Source organism: Ambystoma mexicanum, chromosome 7p (genome assembly GCF_040938575.1).
Source record: "Ambystoma mexicanum isolate Mex_15411 chromosome 7p, UKY_AmexF1_1, whole genome shotgun sequence".
Lineage (NCBI taxonomy): Eukaryota > Metazoa > Chordata > Amphibia > Caudata > Ambystomatidae > Ambystoma > Ambystoma mexicanum.
Window position 1 is genome coordinate 244,780,397 of NC_090939.1, and position 17,763 is coordinate 244,798,159.

Consider the following 17,763-nt stretch of genomic DNA (forward strand, 5'->3'; position numbering starts at 1 on the left):
AACATCCATTGGTGGGTTTCCCACCACCCGACAACCACAGAGACGCCGACGACTCGACACCCTTGCTGGGCCACAGTTCTTCAAACTCTTTGTGGTCCACAACTATTGTCACCAAGGTGCCCCGCACGCCTCTTCCTTGCAGGATGCCTACGCTCCGTCGTCGCCGAGCACTGCCAGGAACGAAGCTGGCACTTCACCGATGCGGTTCACCCTTCCTCTTGCCGGCCGTTCGACGACCCGTGGCTCCTGCCTTAAAGGGAGTGCACTCAAGAAGGGCCGTTGATTTCCCGACGAGGAACTAGACAACACCAGGTACTTTGGGGTTGCTGAACTATTGGAAAGACTCTCCTGTAAACAATATATGGACTGGACTTGTGGTATATCTTTATTCTACAAGTTGCCCAGGTGGATCTCCACACACAGCTGTGTCTAGTGGTAGGGGCCAGTATTCTGCCTATTGTTCTAACCAACTGTGTTCCTCTTATATCTATTGTTGGTTACTTTTATTCCTGGATCCGTGTGACATTTGACCAGAGTATAGTTGATGCACTTTAATGAGATCTGATAATAATTGTGGTACCACTTTAGAACTGTATATATTTGCCATTGTAGATTTTCTGAAACACAAAGTGAGTTATTGTGATAGTGTACATAACCTTGAATATTAATTATATAAAGACTGTGTTTTAACTAATACAGTGTGTGGACATTCCTTTGTGGGGACTTGGGGACTACACTGTACTTATGAACCAGCCTGCATCACCTCCTGAGAAGCTAGGCCTTGATTGCTCAACCACATACCAATAATAGAGAATCTTGGCTGGGGTCCTCTGTGCCTCTCCTCTACCATACAGAGAGCAGAAGTACAGACACCCCCCCTCCAGTCTTTACAGACATGCCGAAACTCCCTTGAGAGAAAGTGGAAGAGATGGAGTTGCCTATCACGGCAGATGAGGTGGAAAGGGCGATTAAAAGACTCCCATTGGGGAAAACCCCAGGGAATGATGGATACACAGCGGAATTTTATAAGATCTTTATTTCATCCCTCCTCCCCTTCATGGTCGATCTATTCAATGATATCCTGCAAACGGGAATGGCCCCCAAATCATTCTCATAGGCGCTAATCTCAGTGATCCCCCAAAAAGGCAAAGACCCCAAGCACTGTGGATCATATCGTCCCATCTCCCTTCTCAATATCGACGCAAAGATTTATACCCGAGTATTAGCAGCCAGACTCGAGACCCACATGCCCCTATTGGTTCACCCCGACCAGGTCGGATTCATTTTGGGAAGGCAAGGTGCGGACACGATGTGCAAGACGCTCCACCTTATTCACAAGTCGAGGACAATGACAGCCAACCCTGCGCTCTTGTCTGTCGACGCTGAAAAAGCATTCGACAGGGTGGAATGGTGCTCGTGGAAGTGGTACTAGCAAAGTCAGTCTCGGCCCTGTCTTCCGAAAGGGGGTTAAGGCTGTTTATACATCCCCGAAGGCATCCATCATGGTTAATTCAGAATACTCCAGGAGGATCAACCTGAGTAGAGGCACAATGCAGGGCTGCCCTCTATCTGTGATTCTGTTTGCTCTCTCCTTGGAGCCTCTTGCCCAAACGCTTAGAGCAGACCTTCAGGTAGAGGGCTTACAAGTAGCCGGAACAGAATATGCCCTCAATTCCAACGATATCCTACTTCACGTTAAAAACCCCATGACATCAATACCTAGAGCCATACATTTGATAGAAAGATATATATAACTTTCGGGCTTCAAAATCAATAGGTCCAAATCTATACTGTTTCCACTACAGGAACTCAACCCCGATTATGCCTCTACATGCTCATAGCATGGTCTAGTGTTGGAGGACAACACTTTGTGCTATCTAGGGATAAATTTGACAAATAAATTAGAGAATATGTTCGAAGCAAACTTCCCACATCTTCTAGCCTGCTTCCATAAAGATTTGGCAAAACGGCAAAAGCTTACAATCTCCTGGATGGGGAGACTTAATGCGGTTAAAATGATCTGTCTACCAAGATTCTTATATCTGTTCCAAATGCTCCCCCTAAAACTCCCAGAGACATTCTTCAGAGAAGTAAAAAGGGCCATCCTAAAATTCCTATGGCAGGGGAGAAGGGCAAGGATACCATACAAAGTTCTAATCTTACCCAAAGAGAAAGGAGGAGTAGGTCTTCCTGATCTTAAATTGTACTACCGTGCAGTACAAATGAGAGTATTGATTCGCCATTTGAGAGGAAGGAGGGATTTACAATGGGTGAATCTGGACAATCACAATCTAACCCCCGCCACGGTATCAAAGTGGCCATGGGTCCCTAGAAACCAATTGCTACGTAGACTTCAGACCCACCCCATACTGAGTACAATGGGAAATCTGGAGGGTGGGAACTGACATGAAGGGTATCATCACGTCGCCGTCTCCTCTGAGCCACATATGGGCACCGGGTGTACGTGAAGAAATCCCTGACCATGCGAGATTTAAATCGTGGTACGATGCAGGTCTTGAGAGGGTGGGCCAATTATGGAGAGGGAGTGTCTTTATCAAAATTACGGAACTTGAGGAGGCACTGCGGATTCATCCACTACCGGTCTTGCCTTTCCTGCAACTTAAGAGCAATCTCATGAGGAAAGAATGGGGTGAGAAAATTCAGAGGGACCTCACCCCTTTCGAGAAACTACTAGATAGAATGTCTGCGACCAGAGGCATGATTTCGAACATATACAGGGCGCTCTTGGATGTAGAAAAAGGATCAACTGACAACTTGAAACATAGGTGGGAGCGGGATCTCAGCAAAGAATTAGATGCAGAAGTATGGACAAGGATATGCAAGGGAGCTTCACAAGTATCTATTGCAGCACAATATAAACTGCACGCCATCAAACTGCTCCATAGATGGCAGTATGACCCCTATAGACTGTCTAAAATGTTTCAGACAAGGAGCCCGTTATGCTGGAGTCAGTGTGGGGAGAGGGCCGACTATTGGCACATGTGGTGGGGATGTCCCCGGGTTCAGATGTACTGGAATGAGGTCCTTGGTTGGATCAAACAGCTGGATAGGATCCCCCGGGAGTCTACACCCCGGGGGATCCGGGGTGTAGACCCACATGCCCCTATTGGTTCACCCCGACCAGGTCGGATTCATTTTGGGAAGGCAAGGCGCGGACACGATGTACAAGATGCTCCACCTTATTCACAAGTCGAGGACAATGACAGCCAACCCTGCGCTCTTGTCTGTCGACGCCGAAAAAGCATTCGACAGGGTGGAATGGTGCTTCGTGGAAGTGGTACTAGCAAAGGTCAGTCTCGGCCCTGTCTTCCGAAAGGGGATTAAGGCTGTTTATACATCCCCGAAGGCATCCATCATGGGTAATTGAGAATACTCCAGGAGGATCGACCTGAGTAGAGGCACAATGCAGGGCTGCCCTCTATCTGTGATTCTGTTTGCTCTCTCCTTGGAGCCTCTTGCCCAAACGCTTAGAGCAGACCTTCAGGTAGAGGGCTTACAAGTAGCCGGAACAGAATATGCCCTCAATTCCAACGATATCCTACTTCACGTTAAAAACCCCATGACATCAACACCTAGAGCCATACATTTGATAGAAAAATATAGTTCACTTTCGGGCTTCAAAATCGATAGGTCCAAATCTATACTGTTTCCACTACAGGAACTCAACCCCGATTATGCCTCTACATGCTCATCGCATGGTCTAGTGTTGGAGGACAACACTTTGTGCTATCTAGGGATAAATTTGACAAATAAATTAGAGAATATGTACGAAGCAAACTTCCCACATCTTCTAGCCTGCTTCCATAAAGACTTGGCAAAACGGCAAAAGCTTACAATCTCCTGGATGGGGAGACTTAATGCGGTTAAAATGGTCTGTCTACCAAGAGTCTTATATCCGTTCCAAATGCTCCCCCTAAAACTCCCGGAGACATTCTTCAGAGAAGTAAAAAGGGCCATCCTAAAATTCCTATGGCAGGGGAGAAGGGCAAGGATACCATACAAAGTTCTAATCTTACCCAAAGAGAAAGGAGGAGTAGGTCTTCCTGATCTTAAATTGTACTACCGTGCAGTACAACTGAGAGTATTGATTCCCGATTTGAGAGGAAGGAGGGATTTACAATGGGTGAATCTGGACAATCACAATCTAACCCCCGCCACGGTATCAAAGTGGCCATGGGTCCCTAGAAACCAATTGCTACGTAGACTTCAGACCCACCCCATACTGAGTACAATGGGAAATCTGGAGGGTGGGAACTGACATGAAGGGTATCATCACGTCGCCGTCTCCTCTGAGCCACATATGGGCACCGGGTGTACGTGAAGAAATCCCTGACCATGTGAGATTTAAATCGTGGTACGATGCAGGTCTTGAGAGGGTGGGCCAACTATGGAGAGGGGGTGTCTTTATCACAATTACGGAACTTGAGGAGGCACAGGGGATCAACTGACAACTTGAAACATAGGTGGGAGCGGGATCTCAGCAAAGAATTAGATGCAGAAGTATGGACAAGGTGGATAGGATCCCCCGGGAGTCTACACCCCTCTTAATACTGTTTAGCCTCGAAGAATGTGAAGGTGAAGTGAACAAGGTAAATGGAATTGTGGTCCCTCTACTTCTTGCCGCAAGGGCCTGCTTGGTAATCAAGTGGAAAACGAGTCCCAAGCAAGAGAGAGCGGATTAGTGTCACAAGTAATATCTATACAATGGAGAGAATCACTGCGCCATCCATTGGAGAGCAACCCAAAATGAGCTGATGTGGAATGATTGTGTAAATGAATACCTAATCCCTCACAGAATGTTGTATAGTAGAAACAATGGTTGATATAAAGGTAGATGCTGTAAAATATGTTTAATAAATTATGTGTGCCTGGGTACCCTAGGACAGGGAGTTAACTGTCCCGTTACCGCCCGATCTAGACTTTGGACTATGATAATATGGAAGGTGTACCTTATACAACGTTCATAAGCACTGAAAACATGTGTGGATTTCAAAGACGAAGCTCTGTCCTGGGGGGTGAAGGGTGGGTTGGGGGATGGGGGAAGAGATAGAAATGTAAGTTTATGTTCGAGGTTACTGGTCACTGGGGGACGAGAGGGATAATCACAATGTAAAATGTTCCAACATGTTCCAATTGTTATCTGTAACTTTCTTACCATGTTTGATAAAACTCAATAAAACCTGAATTTGAAGGAAAAAAAGGGGGGATACTGCGTCTCGCCCGTCAATGTCCCACTCCCATTCCCACTCCCCAAGGACCCCCCATCCAGGTGATCCTCCCTCACTGGTCCCCCCCCAGGAACTGGATCCAATAGTGGTGGCCGTGTCCTGGCCACCTGGATGCCAGATCCCCGGGGAGTAGCTAGGGAGACACTGTCAGGTTTCACACATACCCTTCCTCCAATGCGATGTAGCCAAATTTGTTTCACAGAGGAATCGGGAAAGAAAATCTACATTTCCTTGGTCTTTTCCTTTTCGGTGTTCCACAGTGAAAGAATAGGGTTGTAGGACTAGAAACTATTGCATGATCATAGGGTTGGCTAATCCAAACTAGGGGTGAGTGCTCTGTAACAAGTGTGAACTTTCGTCCTAATATGTAATACCTAAGATGGATAATGGCCCACTTGATGGCCAGGGCCTCTAGTTCCAACAGAGTAATGTTTTTCATTTGAGAACAACTTGCGGCTGGTGAACAATATGAGATGTTCTAATCCATCACAAACCTGGGATAGGACGGCTCCTAAACCTGTAAGGAAAGCATCTGTCTGTAAGACACACTCTTTAGAGAAGTCAACTACTTTTAGGATTGGTTCTGACACAGTCTTTGCTTCAACGTGTTATAACATATCTCATCCTCGTCATTCCAATGAAAGTTCTGGTGTTCTGCATTTTTATGTTTATCTGTCAGCTGGGATGTTTTGTCCAAAAAGTTAGGGATACATCTTCGATAGTACCCTAACCAGAGAAAAGACCTAAGATTCCTTTGGTTTTGGGAGTTGGTGTATCTAAAACAGATTTTACCTTTTCACGTTGTGGTTGTATACTCCCGTTCCCTACGAAGAAGCCAAGATATTTTAGGGCAGACTGGGCCAATCTGCACTTATCTGGATTAGCAGTAAGGCCAGCATTTCCGAGGACTTTCATGATGGCATAAAGGTGGAAGAGATGGTCCTCCAAAGTCTTGCTATAAATGACGATATCGTCAATATAAGCGCCACAGAAATCAGAATAGGGCTGGAGGATTTTATCCATGAGGTGTTCGAAAGTGGCTGGCGCACTGTGTAGACCGAAAGTTAAGAATTAAAATTGGAATAATCCCAACAGCGTTGAAAACACAGACGTTTCCTTATCTGGTCCATAGACGGGAACTTGCCAGTATCCCTTGGTTAAATCTAGGGAAGATAGAAAGGTGGCTGCTCAGAGTTTATCAATTAGGTCGTCAATGCGTGGCATGGAATAGGCATTGAAGTCTGATATGGCATTAACTTGAAGGAAATCAATACAGAACCTCCAAGAACAGTCAGATTTAGTGACCAGCATGATAGGAGAGGACCATGGACTTGAGGATGGCTCAATAAGGTTAGCTTTTAAAATTTTGTTGACTTCCTCAATCACTATCTGCTTACGGAATTCTGTGAGTCAATATGGCTTTAAGAGTACCACTTTACCCTTACGTGTTCTGATATAGCGGTATGTATTCTTTACTCTTCCTGGTTTTTCCGAGAATACATCAGGAAATGAAATTACTACATCCTTTAGGTCTTATTGGTGTTGAATAGATAACTTGGAAGGAATTAAATCAAAGTTACCGATGTCTCCGGGAACCAGACAGGCTAGTACTTTGGCATGGGTGGCTGGCGGGTTCTCTTTCCACTCTTTCAAGAGATTTAGGTGATGTAATTGGATTTTCCGTTTCCTGTTCGGTTGGGCTACTCTATAAAGTACAGGTTCCCGTTCTTTCCACTATTGCATATGGTCCGTGCCATTTGGAGACCAGTTTGTTCTCTGAGGTTGGTAAGAGGACTAGTACTTTCTGTCCTATGAAGAATGATCTGAAACTCACTTTTTTGTCATAAGTGACCTTTTGTTGGCTTTGAGCATCTTCCATGTGAGTGCAAACTAAGTCCCGGACCAACTTCATATGTTCTTGCATTCGGGTGGCGGTTTACGAGATGGGAACAGGGGCCTCTTCTCGTTCTTCCCAGGTTTCCCAGAGCATGTCGAGGACATCTCTCAGCTCTCTTCCATTGAGCAAGTCAAAGGGAGAGAAACCTGTGGAGGCTTGGTTTTTTTTTCTCACTGCAAATAGTGCCCATGGGATCGTGCAGTCCCAGTCTTTCCCGTGCTTGTCTGCCAGTTATCAGAGAATTAATTTTAAGGTATTATTGAATCTCTCTACAAGGCCATCGGTTTGGGGATGGTACACAGATGTTCGCAAGGTGGTAATGTGGAGTAACTCTTTGACCTCGGCCGAAAGCATACTCATAATATTCTAGCCCTGGTCCATTAGTATTTCCTTAGGAAAACCGACCATGGAAAAATGGAAGGCCTCAGGATATCGGGTTGCATAATCCACGATCACCAGGACATATTTATTTCCTAATCTGGAGGTTTCAAGTGGTCCAATTATGTCCATGCCAATTCTGGAAAAGAGGATTTCTATAATCGGCAAGGGATTCAGAGGGGCAGGTGCTGGGATGTGCGTGCTGGTCTTTTGACACATTACAGGTTTGAACAAAGGTTTTTACATCAGTGTGGATACCTGGCCAGTAAAACATTCCACTAATATGCGCTTGCGTTTTAGAGTTTTCTAAATACCCTCCTCCCCCCGAGAAGGTGGGAATGCGTGATTTCCAGTACAACCTTTTGATGGCTTTTGGGTATTACCAATTGGGTTATTACCGCACCCTCTGAGGAGGTTTCTTTTCGGGAAACCAACCCTTGTTTTAGAAAGGAAAATGGACTCCCTTTCTCTAAGCCTTCTTCTTCGAGAATTGCTTCTAAAAAATGCTTCAGCAAGAATGGGATCGTTTTGTTGAGTGAAACCCAAGTCTGGATAGATGGTGGGTTCCACTTCCTTCCTTTCTTCGATGTCAGTTGATTCATAAGCTTCCCCAAAGCCTAAGTTACCTCTTGCTGTTTTATCTGGTACCCTTTCTTTAAACTGAGGAAATAATCTCTTTCCAAAAACCCCTGGGCAATTTGATCTCCCTGACATACGTCAAAAGGGATTTCACCAAGGTTTTGTAAGAGAACCTTCATATCTCCCCTAAAGTTGGGATCAATAACGCCTGCCAAGGCATTTATCCTGAACTTCACGCTAGGCCTGATTTTGGGACTAATAGAATATAACACCCCAGAGGGGGTATCAAAACCAAGTCTGTGGGAATCATGCCTCTCTTCCCAGTGATATATGATATGATATGGCATTTATAATGCGCCCATACACAAGTTTTTCAAGGCACGACGAGGCAAGGGAAGGGGAACAAAGTGAAGCCAGACAATGATCCTACTAGGCCAGGTGACATTGAGATTGCGCAAGTGCAGGGGAGTGGTGAGGGGAAAAGTGCGAGGGGAAAGGGAGCGGGCAGTGCAGTACATGGGATGACACAGTAGAACAAATAAAACAAAAACAGACAAATTATACAGCTGGTAGCAAGTGCAAGGGTAAGTGCAAACATCAAGTGTCAAGGGCTGGTAGAGGACTGTAGGGATACAGAAACAGACCCCGAGTGCAAGGGTTGCCAGGGGGGCAACCAGTGCAGGAGTGCAACTGGCGGGGAGGGGACTTGGACCCGAGATCAGAGGGTACCCAGGTGACCAGCGCAGTTTCAATTTCAACCAGGAGTTCAGCAGGGGAGAGGAAGAGAGAAAGCAGAAGCAAAGAGGAAGGTCTTGAGGTGCTTCCGGGAACAGGAGATGGTTCTCCTTAAATTGCAGAGAGGCAGGGAGGTTGTTCCAGAGGGATGCCCCACCCAAGGAAAGAGATCTACCACCAACTCATTACTTGGAGAAGCAACTGACCCTGAGGGATTTGGAGGTGGAGGAGCGAAGGGCACAAGAGGGAAGATATTTACGAAGAGGGAGTTGAAGATATTGAGTCCACAGCCCCCAGAAGGCCTTGTGGACAATGCAGAGGGGTTTGAACTTAATCCTCACAGCCACTGGGAGCCAGTGCAGAGATTTCAGTTCTGGAGAGATTCGATCCCTGGGCTTGAGGCCAAGGAAAAGTCTCATAGTCCTGTTTTGGATGAGTTACAGAGGGCGGAGAGTAGAAGCAGGCAGATTTCGAAAGAGGCAGCCTAGAGAGAACCAGAGCTCTGGAGACAGTGAGCTTCTAGGGGAAGGAGAGGAAAGGAAGAATACCTCTAAGGAGGTGCAGTTGGTAGTGTGACTTCTTAGAGACGTCAGAGATGTGAGAAGAGAAGGAGAGTGTGGAGTCGAAGATGACCCGAGGGTTTTAGCCTCACAGGTGGGAGCAGGAAGAGGGCCAAGAGAGGACGGCCAGAGGGAGCAGGTGTGCCGATGAGGAGAATCTCAGTCTTACTGCATTGAGGCAGAGATCATTGGCGGCGCACCACTCCTGAATAGCAGACAGACAGTCAGAAATGAGAGATGGAGAAGAGATGGCAGAGGGGAGCTGAGTGTAATCCGCATAGCACTGAGGGGCAGAGAGCAGAAATGCAGTGGGCAAGAAGTGCCAGGTATTGGTTGAAGAGCCAGGGAGAGAAGTGAGAGGTTAGACCCCTGGGGAACACCACAGGCAGAGAAAGAGATAGAGGAGAGGAAGGGCCCAAGTTGGACCTGGGAGGGTTGATCGGAGAGGAAAGGGGTCAGCCAGGCCAGGGCCTGATGGGTGATATCCAGGTTATCACAGAGATGGTTGAGCAGGATGGCATGGTTGACTGTGTCAAAGGCAGAAGAGAGATCAAGTAATATGCCAACACAGGGGGTATTAGAATCGAGGTTGGAGAGCAGTTTCCGTGCTTCTGGCGGCTCTGAAGCCAGACTGAAGGTCATGGAGGGAACCAACAGATTTAGTGTGAAGATTAAGCCGGGAGATGGCCAGCTTTTCCAAGAGTTTGCGAAGGAAAGGAGTGATGGAGCTCAGCCGATAGTTAGCCGGGCACGAGGGGTCAGCTGAGGGTTTCTTAAGAAGAGGGTGCACAAGAGAGTGCTTCAGGGGGAAAGGGAAGACTCCAGTGGCGAAGGCGTGGTTGCAGAAGTCAGCCAGAGCATGAGCCAGGGTGTCAATGTGGTCCTTGATGATTTTAGAGGAACAAGACAGAACCTGTTTTGACGAGACTTTCATAGATCGGACTTGTCTAGAAGCCTCATGTGGGGAGAACAGGGGAAAGACAGAGAAAGAGGGAGGAGGGGTGGCCAAAGAGGGGCCAGAGGAAAAGCAGAGAGTAGAGGGAGGAGGGGAGAGGAAGAGAGAGAGAGGACAGGATGTACTGAGTTTTAGAGATGGAATGAGAAGCCAGGGCCGCGCAGAGGGCCTGCGAGGGGACAGGGGAGGTAGAGAATGCAGCAGGATTGGCCAGCTTCTTGCAGATTTTAAAGAGTTCGGCTGAGTTGTTGGATGCCGCAGAGACACAGGCTTGGATGTGGCCTCTCTTCTTGATGCGGGCAGAGAGCCGGTATTGCCTTTGGAGCAGGAGCAAGGCCAGTTTGTCAGAGGATGTACCGGAAACACGCCATTTCATCTCAGCCACCCTGCACTTGGGTTTAAGGGTGACAAGGTCTGAGTCATACCAGGAGTTGCACTTGGCTTTGGGCTTGAAGCAGATCCTCATGACAGAGGCAAGAACATCAAGAGTATGAAATACAGCACAGTGGAGCATGGAAAGGGCTGTGTCAGGATGCGCGTCAGCCAAACAGGAGGAGGGGGTGATAAAGTGGCCGTGAAAGCATCAACTGACACACGCTTCATAGGTCAGATAATAGAGAAGGTAAGTGGCAGTGCTGGAGTTTGCTTGGCCTAGAGGTAGAGAGGGTAATATGGGAGGAAAGGAGAAAGTGATCACTCCAGGAGAGAGGAGTGGTGAGAGGGATAGAAAGGGGAAGGTCTGAAGAGATCAGAACATCCAGAGTGTGCCCTGCAGAATGAGTCGGGCCAGAGGGGGTGGATAGAGAGTGAGAGAGAGTCACAGAGGCCGGAAAGAGTCCAGAGGAAGGACAAGAAGCCTCCAGGTGGATGTTAAAGTCTCCAAGAAGGAGGAGTTCAGTGGTTGAGGCCAGGAGGGAGGAAGTGAGGTCTGCCCACTCAGAGAGGAAGGCGATCTAACCAGGTGGTCGATAGATGGTAGGGTAGCCACAGAAAAGGAATGGCCAGGAGAGAGAGAGAGCCTGCACACGAGACATTCGAAAGAGAAGTAGGCCTGCGTGGGAATGACAGAGGCAGGAATCTACTCTGGGAAGATTAGGGCTACACCCCCTTCAGTACGGTTGGATTTGGGCGCGGAGCGGATCTTGTAGCCATCAGAGAGGCGGTGAACCATGTCTCGGTGAGACCGAGGACATCGAGGTCCAGTCCTTCCAGGAGGTGGCAGATGTCAGAGGAGTGTTTGACAGCTGAGCGAGAGTTGAGAGTGGCAATATGCAGAAGGTTGCCGTCCTTGAAAGACATCCGGTGAGGGGTACAAATCAGAGGTACGCCCTGTGGAGGTGTAGAAGAAACCCGAAGGCGAGCAGAAGAGGAAGGATAGGGCAAGGTAGCCAAGAAGGAGACAGCGGGGGGATGCAAGGAAGCCATGGAGGGAAGAGAGGGGACAGCAGGAGAAGACAGGAAATTGATGAGGTGCGGGAAGCGTTTATGAAAAAGGAGAAGGTTGGCCTGAGGGCCTTGGACCAAGACAGTGCCATTCAGGTAAACATTAATGATGACCTTAGAGGAGTGGAAGGGGGCCAGGAGGGCCTCCGACCGGGTGATATGATATCATAGGTTATTATAACACGCTTAAAATCACAAGATTTTTAAGCGCGGACCCAGGGATCAAACCCATGTTGCTCTGTGTAGTCTTGCTTCCAAGGCGAGCATGTTGCAGCTTAGATATCCTCCCAAGACATTAATGGGAGAAGAAGAATTCAAAGGTCTGACGAGGGAACAATAAAAAGGATGGCGTGAGGCTTTGCCTAGAGGAAGCAATGGTATAGGTGTCAGCAATAGGGAGGCCTAGGTTGGAGACCAGGATGTACTTTTTAAACTTCTTCCTACCAGATTTAGTGATGAGAGCAGGATAGTTTATAGAGAAGCAGTTAGAAAAGATAGGAGAAACAGAGAGCATCATAGAGTAGGTAGGGAGAGAAGAGATGAAGAGGGTGGGGCGAGACACTAGGGAAGGACACAGGGAGGGGTGCATGTCGACGAGACAAAGAGGGACAAGACAATAGTAGACAATTGACCAGTACGACAAGAGCTCAGACAATAGTAGAACAGTTTGCTAAGTGAAGGATTTGTTAAGAGGACAAAACCAAAAACAACAAGGACAAAGCAGTAGGCAAATGAGAACCTGGAGGAAGGAAGAGTGCAACGGAACAGCAGTACAATAAAGGACAGGGCAGTCAGTGAGGTGAATACAAAACCACAAAAAACCAAAACAGGAGAATCGGTGACAGCGGACCTAGATGAGGGAGGAATATAATGGAGAAAATACAGGCAGCTTAAGCAAAGCACAGTCAGTAATGGAAAAAGCAACAGCAATGGTGCATACTTACCTGTTGTCTGAGCAGGGGCTCGGGTCCTGGGTCCTCCTGGTCCGAACAGGTCCAAACAGGAATTGCCCTTTTCTTCATCTGTCCTTTACTTCGGACGCCCGGCGAGAGATGCCCTAGATCTAAGAGTTAAGAGCAGAAAGAAAGAGGCAGGGCTAAGAAGGTGGGCGGAGCCTAAGCCAGGTGACCTAGATCCACTTGATCCTAGATCCACTTGCACTTGCTCCCCATCAGTGGGAATGGTAGCTTCCCTACTGCTACAGATATCAAACCCTATGGATTCCTTGGTAGTGATAGAAGGGTTAGAGGCTCTTGGACTAGGTTTTTGAAATTGTAGGGTTCCCCAATTTGTTTCAATTGAGTCACATCCCACTCTGACACCATAAGTAAGGAACTCATGGTGACAATAGTAAAGACAAACACACAAGTGATCACAGTTCAAGGGTGTTTATTGAACTATAAATGCAGGGTGGAAAAACGCCTAATCTAAACCTAAATCTAAGACGGGAGCAAGCGTTGACCATCAAGTGAAAAATAAGGCAGTCCTAGTGGCGTTGTTTCCAATTCCTTACAACTAATTACAGAAAGAGTGTCGGATAGGGTATTTAAAATAAAAGAAAAAGAAACAGTGTTCTCAAATAAGACGTCAGGATGTGATTGCTTCGAGATCTCTCTTCCCCATATTTTTAGTACGGGACAAGGTGGGGCTTTGAAGCACAGAACCCGCTCGAGCCTTCCCAGCCCGAGCTAACAGTTTTGTATCAGCTATCAGGTTCTTCAATAGTCAAGTCTCTTTATAATGAAAAGTCTTTCCTTCGAGGCCTGATACTCTCCGCAAACACACACATAGTTCTGTTCTACAAACACTTTGGGTGATAGCTTCACCCCTGGGTCCCCCTCTTGTGGGCGCTGACCCCTAAGACTTATCCAACAAATTAACAAGACAGTTCCTTTTTCAGTTAACTTTAAGTGGTAACTTTGCACCCATGGATCTCCCTCGGCCGGGCTCGGACCCTAGAAAACAAGAGGACATTTCCCTTCCCCTTGTTTTACAATGCTTCTCGCTTTTACAAATCTTAATGTGTTCTTAAACAGGTTTTCGGCCTTTGCCCCTGGTTGTCAGCTTCCCTTTGCTGCGTTTTCGCTCTTGCCAACTTCTGTAACACAATGTTCATGTACTTCTCTTCACCATGCAGGATTCACTTCCCTTAGCTTTCATAATTCTCTTTCGGTCAAAGACTTTTGACTTTACAGAGGATTTTACGAGACCCCTGTATGACTACTTTGACCGTTCTTCGTCTCTTCCAAAGGCCTTCTGGTTTCGGTGGTCTTTTACTGTTTGGTAATCGCCCAGAGTTCCCTGCGTGAGCACCCACGTGGTGCCAGACTCCTCTGTATCTGGCCCCCCCTCTTACTTTTAATAGTATTCTTTTGTTCAATTAGTTCAATTTGTTTGTTTGAACAAATACAATTTGTTCAATAGTATTCAAAGTTCAATTTAGCCTTCGGCTACATTTCATTCAACACAGTTTGGTTTCTTATCGACACTCCCCTCGACTCACCCGCTGTGATTAACTGCTTATTTCCTGATGTCTTGGAGTCAAGATTTGCACCACTGAGACCAGCGTCTCTCCCTGGCTTGGTAATCAGCGGAGGAGGGTCTCGCGTACCAGGCACATCTGTGGCAATACACGTTGCATATTGTTCGTGGACGACTAATTGTTCCATCTGCGGAGGTTCCACAGGCCTTGTTCGGAAAGGGTAAGGTTGTCTCTCTCCTTGTTTCCCTCTCGGTCTGCGCCATCTTTCTCCTCTTTGAACTGCTGTGCGGAGTTAGCTCTTACGTCGTGCTGTCTGCCTTGCTCGCCCTGAGCTCTTGTGCTCAATCTTTTATCCCTGTGGGGAAGGGAAAGGGTTGTCAGGTGTGTGTGATTCTGGTCAATTGCCTGACTTTCACTGACCCTGGAATTGTGACACGTCAGGCTCTGGTGTTAGTCTGCTGTCTTTTGTGTTGTGCGAAAATGTTTGTGGTAAGAAAGGGGGGCATTGTTTTGGAACATCCTACGTGGTAGGATGGGGAAAAGGTGTTGAAAGAAGGGGGATATCGCGTCTCGCCCGTCGGTGTCCCATTCGCACTCCCCAAGGACCCACCATCCAGGTGATCCTCCCTCACTTGTCCACCCCCAGGAACTGGATCTAATAGTGATGGTCATGTCCTGGCAACCTGGATGGCAGATCCCCGGGGACTAGCTAGGGAGACACCATCAGGTTTCTCACAACACCTACCCATAGAACTGGTTATGTGGCCGTGTACGTTCTCGGTAGAGGGTCTCCCAGAGCTCTTTTTTGTGTCTATTTTGCACTTAGTGCATTCTGTGTTAGTGAGTCATATCTTGCATTTAGCCCATCTGCATCAGGGAGCAGTATCTTGCATTCAGTCCATAAGTGATCTGCGTTAGTGAGCCAAATCTTGGCTTTAAGCCCATCAGTCTTAGGGAGCAATATCTTGCATGGACGGACCACACTGCATAGGGCACACATCACCCCTGGAGGAACCCATGGGGTAGTAATGGTTGCACACCAGAATGTACAACAGGGGAAGGGATATGGGCCACAATTAGCCGGAACAGCGGGGGTAGGAAAGGGTACTGCTACTAACTAACCCTACTGAAAATTCACCCTTCTGCATACACCTTCTCAAACTCAGAACTAAACACAACCTTACCTCTACAGCACAACAAACCGCATGTATATCACAACACCACAACAGCAAAACAAACCATACATACCCTCACCCAACAGCACATGGCAGCTACAAAGCGGAAAACAGCCCTACACTCAACGAACGGTGTCAACCAATCTGAAGCTGCCAACAGCACATCACAGCTCTCTTGCTCTTTTCTCCCGCTCAGTCCTACTAACTTACCCCCTCCTCCCTTGCTTTGCAAATCTGCCAGAGCGCCAAGAAACCACACAGGTGGCAACAGTGCAAAGTATAAGAACCTTTAACATAACATATCAATTGGTGATGGTAGGAGGATTTCACTCTGCTTTTAAACATGTGCACGAATAGAAATGTATGTGCATTTAAGGGAATGTCATGATCACTGTATGGTGATAACCAAGTACTGGGCCAAAACTGCTGAATCTTTTTTTCCACTTAAAAGTCCACTCATCCTCCCACTCCACCCATATATTCTCATGTTTTAAGAAAAAAATATGGTCATGAATTCACATGCGCTATTGTGTTGCTTCTGTGGAATGTTTGTTTACAGATGCAGTCCCCCAAAATAACTTTAGGACATTTTGTCCTAAAGTGCCTTTAATTTTGACAAAAAGCTGAAACACAAGTGCTTTTTAAGCATTCAATCCTACTTGATTTACTTTAAGTTGGAATCTGATCTGAAATCCCAGCCCCACAATCTCCATTTAAAGTATAATCACTTTAGTACATAGTATGTTAATATTTATTTTAACATTCCATTTTTGTAAAATAATGGCAATTCTCTGCTTCCACACAAATCCAACTTATGATTTTCTTTGATTGCTGAACTGGCTCTGAGTCCCTCAAATGATCAAAAGGCATTTGTTCAGCAGTGTTGAGTGTGTGGCACAGTTTGGCATCTCCACCCAGCTCCCTGGGGCACATTTCAAAGATTCTGCTACACTAGGGCAAGAACTTCTTGAGATCACGTTGCTCATGGAGGTAGTTCCTCTTTAACCATCTGTGCAGCTCCTCCCAGCATCCATTATGATGTCTTGGAATGTCATATGAATGACCCATGTGAACTCTCGCTTACCAACTCCCAGATATCGTCTAGCATCAGATCTGGATAAAGCTCTAGCAAGATCTACACCCCAAGATATTACAAAATGGTCCGCTATGTGAATCCTCTTTTAAGAGACATCATTTACAGAATGAGTAATGACAGTGTTGCGAAGAATCAATGCCTACAGTATTTGAAGGCTCTCCGACGTTTCCAGCATGATGGACACGAAACCATTTTCTTTGGGGAAACCAACATTCCCGAGAGTCTTATCACAGGAGAGAAACTCCACCAAAGAGAGATCTTAAAATACCCGACTTGGAGTGTTGTCCATGCTGGGGGTAGTCAAGGGTGGGTTCCATGGAAATACAGACTATTCTTAAGAGATGAGTTGCAAATGCATCCGCAAGAAGACATCTTTCATGAGTTGTGTGCTTCTTTGAGCGAAAACTATGGAAAGTGTGTAATTGTGATGAGAGACAGAAAGCAGCCCCATTCTCTCTGGACAAAGGGTGAGGCAGCCAATGAAAGTAATATAAATGAACCATCGGCAGAGGTGGTGCTTGACTTGGCGAACATTAAATGTACTTCCCAAGCTGCCAGAGAGTATGGCCATGAGCTGCTTTGCCTACCTCCAAGTTATAGCTACCTTTACCCACTGGACACTGCCTGGTCTACACTGAAATGGTTCATCATTAACAACAGGAGAGAGTTTTCACTGATTTCTTCACAAAGTTATGGTTCCTATCAGTATATCCTGCTTTGTGACTTGATTGGAAGAGGAATCGAAAAGATGACTCCATTTAAATGGAAAGTGATGACTAACAAAGTACGGAGATGGGAAAACCACTATTTGCACAAATTCTCCTAACAGTGTAACAGCAGGCGTTTTAGTCACTAAGGAGGGCCGCCTTTAATTAAATGAGATTTCTTTCTCAAGTCAATGCACATTAACAGTGTGCCAACATGGTCTGTAAATTGTGTCCAGCTTAAAAATGTTATTTATTTTATAATGCACCACATGTCTACAAAGGCACTTTGAAGAGCAGAATGGTCGATTTAAAAAGGTAAACATTATCAATGTGATCAAAGTTGATATACTTAAAATCACGTGCAATTCTACCACTCAAGAAGGGCCAAATGCTCTCCTTTTTATTGCTATTGTATAATTATTTCTGGTTTTAATACCGTATAAACAAGGCATCAGATTGATGTACACATAAATAATCAAGTGTGAATTTATAACAAATCAATTACCT

General features: G+C 46.4%; 1 protein-coding gene across 1 annotated transcript; it reads left to right on the forward strand.

Annotated features, from left to right (window-relative positions):
* The first annotated feature begins 16,565 nt into the window (after nucleotides 1-16,565).
* On the forward strand, nucleotides 16,566-17,469 carry C7PH21orf140 (chromosome 7p C21orf140 homolog). Its single transcript, XM_069637342.1, has one exon. The coding sequence runs from the start codon at nucleotides 16,611-16,613 to the stop codon at nucleotides 17,373-17,375; it is 765 nt and encodes a 254-aa protein (XP_069493443.1). The 5' UTR covers nucleotides 16,566-16,610; the 3' UTR covers nucleotides 17,376-17,469.
* The last annotated feature ends 294 nt before the right edge of the window (nucleotides 17,470-17,763 follow it).

Excerpts from the sequence above, each read along its gene's own strand:
- C7PH21orf140 (XM_069637342.1), top strand. The coding sequence starts at position 16,611 with ATGGTCCGCTATGTGAATCCTCTTTTAAGAGACATCATTTACAGAATG.